Genomic DNA, 6,000 nt, shown 5'->3' with positions numbered 1-6,000 from the left:
TTACTATTATTGTTATTATTATTTAATTTCGATTAATTACTCATTCATTGAACTCGCATCAAATCCACTGTACATGTGGATAAAATATTATTTTTATCTTCGCAATCATTCCGTAATTGGATTTTTATCTTTTACAATTCCTATTATCTCTTAACCACACATTAATTTTTTTAAAATTAAAACAATTAAGACCACAAATAAAATTCATAAATATTTTATTTTATAGCTTTTTATAAGTCCGTCAACGTTAAAGCATTTCATTTTTTTTCATTTCGTTGTTTATCTGTATGCGGTCTCGTTGATTTTACACTCCATTTTTTTAATTATTGACAATTATTTTGTGTTATTTTTATTATCATTATTAATATAATTATAACAAATAATAAATTGCATAATTTTTTTTACAATTGCAATATATTTTATACATGTATATAATTGCGTATTATAGAGGCAAAATATTACAAGGAATGTAAATAAATATATAAATTATTTAGAGTGAGTGTTTGATCTTAAAATTAAGTACATGTACGATTCTAAATCGCTTTGTGGAAGAGCCATTCAACAACTAATTACAACTATTTATTTGTTTATTTTTTTTTATAACCATCAGTAGATAGTGGGAGAGAGCTGGGCAAAATGGGGAGGTGATAGAAAATTTAGTTTTTTATATTGAATAGGTTTAAATTTTTAATTTTTATTTATATTTAAAAAAATAAGAAAAGAATTTAATTTTTCTTGAAACTTTTTTTTCTTTTTGAAAGAAATCGAGGCCTATAAAAAAAAAAAACCCAAAATAAAAGAAGACTATTTACACTGTAAAAAAATTTCGGAGTGCAGTTTAAATCCGGAGTGAATGCGGAGTGGATTTTTATTTAATTCCCTTGGAGTCAAATTCACTCCAAAGGGAATTTATTTTAATATTAAAATTCCGAATCGGAGTCAATGCGGATTTAAAAATAATCCGGATCACTTCAAAATCACTCAACTGGAAAAACAAACTCTCTGTTTACTTCATATACAGAGTAATTTTTTTTTTAAACTCCAAAATCCCGAGTGACGGAGTGAATTCGGATTTAAGGAGAGTCTATAGTAATTTTTGTCCGAGTTTTTTTTCTCAAACTTAATCGCAAAACTAAGAACGAGGCTCGATGCATTACTCTATAAACTAGCAGTCTACGTTTTGATTTTTGAAAAATATTCATTTTTTTAAAAGAAAAACGAAGACAAAGTTTCCATTTACTGCGCAAGTGCAACAAGGATAGTTCCGTTTGTTGACTTGAGTGAGATACAGAAAAAAATTCAGACCCCTCTTAAATAAAATCCGCAATCACTTCGAATTCACTTCCGATTTTTTCACAGCATAATATTTTTGATGGCATTTTACAAGTATTGTAATTACATATAAATTTAAGACAGAAATATAACTGTCACATTTTGAAAGTAAAAGCGCGAAATTTGTTTTTTTTAATTTTGAAAAAAAAAAAAAAAAAAAACTTGAATTTAAAAAAAAAGTCCTGGACATTTCATTGCTCAAAAATTCGAAGTAAGGTAACAGTACCAAATATTGACCGAGTTTCACTCAATGACCAAGTACTTAAATACCCTTGAAAATTTTTAAATTGACAAATTTAATTCACGAAAAATATGTAGTTATGTTATAAATTTTTCATGGATTAAATTCAACAATTTTTAAATTTTTGAATTTAGTATCTGGTCATTAACCGGAGCTGGGTCACTATTTGGTACTGTTACCTAATAAATTACAATTTAGGACCATTTTTAACATTTTTTTTAACTACCCCATTTTGCTTGACCTTCTCATAATTATTAGTTACTTATTTTTTAACAATATACATTTTATTGAGATTTAAATTTCCCGCTTGCCATTCAAATAATCTACTGATATCTTATCTGCCACAAAATTATTTTACCGACAGTAAAATCGTCTGTTATCTACCGTCGTCATAAATAAATTCAAACTCTTAAAATAAAATTTAAAAAATAACAATAATACTATTTATCACTTGAATAAATAAAATAAATAATAAATACATGTCTGTGCGCAAATACAAAAATGAATAAGTAAACCTTAAAAAATTCTATTTAACAATTAATAATCAATAATTAAAACGAGTGCTTAATTAATAATTAATTCAACAATAATCATAATAACATAAAATAAAATTAAAATTTTTCATTTCTTGCACAAATTAATGATCCAATTAATTAAAGAGATTCTTGTTATCGGACATTAAAAATATTTTTTCCACTTCAAGTCTTTTTAATAATTAAATCTATTTAAATACACAAATTTGTCATATATTCATATAGTAGCAGCTAATAATAAAATACAATAAACAGTAGCTATATCGAACATCGTTAATCGAACGCAATTGAAATGAAATAAAATTAAAAATAACTCTCCTCTTATTTAATATTTAAAAAAAAAATCAATTGCGCGCTACAAATACTCTCACTTAAAAAGATAGGCAGTAAAAAAAATCAATTATCGATACTTCAAAGAGCCTGACTACTGATAATATCTGAAGGATCGGAAATTTTTTTATCGATACTATTGATGTTGTTGTAATTAAAGTGACAATCGTTTTCAGGTATAGTAGCCATAGCTTTATTAGGATCGTTGCGACCGTCTAAGAAGTAAGTTATCATACTTCCTTTACCCTTGACCTGAATGGGGCCACGGCAAGTAAGTGGGTATCCTTTGGCACTGAGAATATCGCGTACTTCCTTCGTCACTTGAATGCTATCCAGGACGCCTGTCGAGTCCATTCTCGAGGCAACATTAACAGCATTTCCCCAGATATCGTATTGTGGTTTACGTGCACCTATTACCCCTGCCACGACTGGTCCGATGTTTATACCGACCCTCATCTTGAAGTTGTTGAAGCTGTGTTCATTTACGTAGGCCAATTGATCGCGTATTCTCAATGCATAATCTGCCATCGCTGTTATGTGCTTGTAGTCTTTCATATCACAGGTACTTTTTGTTAGACCTACCCCAATATTCATATCATTAAAATCATTTTTTAAAATTATTATTACGATTATTAATATACTGTAAAAAATTTTAAGTAAAAAAAAAATTTATGAGTTTTTTAATTATTATTTAACAATAAGAGAATTTGGAAATTTAAAATAGTATATTACACACCTAGAGCGAAAAGTACACAGAAAAAAAAAGAATTTTTGGCGTAAAAAATTTTTACTGCCCAAAGAAAATTTTCAATTGAACCAAGAAATTTTTTGTATTATGAATTGAAGCCGAAAATTTTCTTAGCGTAAGAAAAAATTTCTTAGATCAGAAAATTTTTTCTAGTCATAAGAAAATTTTGTTTTCATTTTATAATGCAAAATTTTTTTTGCGCCAAGAAATCTTTTTTTTCTGTGTAGGACATTCCGACCCACGTGTGAAATCGCCTACCCAAGTCGAAGGCGAGGGTGACAAAACGCGGATTGGAACGTCCTGCCTTCTTCCGTGGGTCTATAAAATTTTTCACCAGATCTGCTCGTGAAAGTTCAAATTTTTGCCACTATTTGTGGGTAGAATGGCACACGCGCTAATTTTTATCATTTGATTTTTCATAAGAGAAAAGAACGATTTTCTTTCCTTTAAACAGGACAGGAATTCAAACTTTCGGTACAGGTATGGTGAAAAAAAAATTTTTTTTTGAAAAAAAGAAAACCTCAAAACTGGATTTGAACCACTGACTTTATATTTTTAAAAGCCCGCGGATATTTAAAATGAACCAAAATTTAAATTATGAAAAAAATTATTTCAAGAAGGCTGGCAATTTTGGTAGGACATTTTACCCTACTCTACTGTCAAATTTATAATTTAAAAATTTTTTACAGTATTACAGTAAAAAATAAAAATAGTAAACAAACCTGAAGCTGCCATATAAGTAGCTCCCGTACTCTTAATTTTTTCAATATACTTGAACTTATCTTCAGCAAGTATTTCATCAAAATCAGCAATTATTTCGTTTAAAAGTCTCAGACATTCCACACCTTCATTATTAGCCTCTAACTCAACATAGAACTCGGAGAAGTTTGGTATTGACGCAAACATAATACACACAAAGTCGCATTGCTCATGATATAGTTCCTGCAAAGTCAGAGAAGCTGAGTTAAGATGAAAATGATATTATTATATAACCATAATGTATATGTATCAGAATATTATAATTATTGTCGGGACACATGAGACACCAGCATCCATATATGTCGAAAGTGTAATTACGTACATCAGCAGAGTTTACAGTTCGCAAGAAGTATGCGGCGACATGCTCTGGCAGGATGTTTGCAAGAAGCTTTTGGTTGTAAGCCTTCAAATGCTCCATTTCCTCTTTCTCTTCAGTCGCCTGAAGCTTCCACAGGAAGTCAAGACGATATGTCGCCTCAGTGTGCTGGGAGTGTGCCACCAAGAAGGCCATGAAGAAGATCACCAGTACTCCAGCTAACCATCTGCCTGACTGATCAATGTCCTCTTCGTTCGAGGACTGGTAAATGCTCACAGCCAAATAGCAGACCACGATTATGCTCAGCACCGCTACTTTGAAAACTGACGTCAGTATTTGATACACTGCACATGTTACCATTACCAGCATCACCAACACGGGAAATAACTGCAATCAAATGGTTAATGATGGTTCTTAAATTACACTATTGCTTTTTATTTTATACTGTTACTACTACTTCTACTACTACTACTACTACTGTTACTGCTGCGGTAGATAGAGTAATGTAGAGGTATCTTCTACACTTTATTTATTTATTTTTTTTATTCTTACGTCAGAAAAAAGTGTATAATAGCATGGTCCTGTTGCTGAAGGGATTTGAACCATTACTGTTGAATTGTCATGAGATTTTCTTGTCCAAGTGTTATTACTACAGACATTACTGTTGTCCAATGTGACCTATTTATGTGAAAAAAATTGTTTTATATTTTTATAATATGCACGGGGAAAATAAAATAATAGGAATTACTATCTAGTTATGGTAAAATTTTCTACCATCAGTAGATAGTAGTGAATACATAAAGGATTGTAATAATTGTTATAAATATGGTGAATGTTACAATCTAGATGATTTCCCATACAAAAAAAAAGAATCGGCCCATTACTGGGTCGTGAATGGCTGCAAATTTTCAAGCATCGGCCGAAGATCGGCTGAATATCGGATGATAACGGTATGCCAAGTATGGCAGTCAACAGCATTGGCCAATCGTGGCAATCAATCATTACATCGGCCAAAGCTTGGTATCAAGAGCACTCGATTAAACCGTTGGCCAACAAACGGTGGTTAATTGTGCGCCGTTTTTATAAGCAAAAAGATGGCTGCCAATGATTCGCCATGCACGGGCCAGTATAGTTAGCCATTTATTGGCCAATCATTCCCATACAAAAAAAATATATATCCGGGCAAATCTGGAATATGTCGCATATATGCAACATATATATAAATATATGTCTCATATAGGCAGATTTGCCCGGATATATCCGGATATATTTTTTTCGTATGGGTTACAAACTAGGCATCGGCCGATCTATGGGAAAATTTCGAAACTCGGCGACTTTGTATGGGTTATACAATCATCTAGAGAGTATTCACTATCTATTGATGGTAGAAAATTTTACCATAACTAGATAGTAATTCCTATTATTCAATTTTTTCTGCGTGGAAAAAAAATTTTCATTTAAAGGGGCCGTTCTTAGAATACGTTCGCATTTATGGGGGAGAGGGAGGTGTCGCTTGATGTGACAAGGAGGCTCAGGGGTCTAAGGAAACGTGACATTTGCAGCTCATCAAACAATTTTGCAAATTTGTCTCTCGGTTTTTTAAAAACTTTTTTTTTACGATAGAAAATCAGACGTTTCATATTAGGAAATTTATAAATATTTCCGTAATAATGGGGGAGGGGGGGGTCTAAAAAGGTAAAATTTTGTGTGACGTATTTTATGAACGACCTCAAATTTAAAT

At 31.1% G+C, this 6,000-nt stretch overlaps 1 protein-coding gene across 3 annotated transcripts in view; it reads right to left on the bottom strand.

Annotated features, from left to right (window-relative positions):
• Positions 1–237: 237 nt before the first annotated feature.
• LOC130663933 (adenylate cyclase type 5) overlaps positions 238–6,000 on the bottom strand; it is a 108,028-nt gene continuing 102,265 nt past the window's right edge. For all 3 annotated transcript variants that reach the window (XM_057463512.1, XM_057463514.1, XM_057463513.1), the window contains 4 exons: positions 4,812–4,937; positions 4,266–4,646; positions 3,907–4,126; positions 238–3,014 (listed from right to left, as the gene is read on the bottom strand). In XM_057463512.1, coding sequence (XP_057319495.1) covers positions 2,518–3,014; positions 3,907–4,126; positions 4,266–4,646; positions 4,812–4,937 — 1,224 coding nt within the window. In that variant the 3' untranslated portion in view covers positions 238–2,517. The remainder of the gene's footprint in view (positions 3,015–3,906; positions 4,127–4,265; positions 4,647–4,811; positions 4,938–6,000) is intronic.

Source organism: Microplitis mediator, chromosome 2, assembly GCF_029852145.1.
Source record: "Microplitis mediator isolate UGA2020A chromosome 2, iyMicMedi2.1, whole genome shotgun sequence".
In the NCBI taxonomy this organism is placed as follows: Eukaryota; Metazoa; Arthropoda; class Insecta; order Hymenoptera; family Braconidae; genus Microplitis; species Microplitis mediator.
Note: the sequence above shows the minus strand (reverse complement) of the source record. Positions and strands in the feature narration are given on the sequence as shown.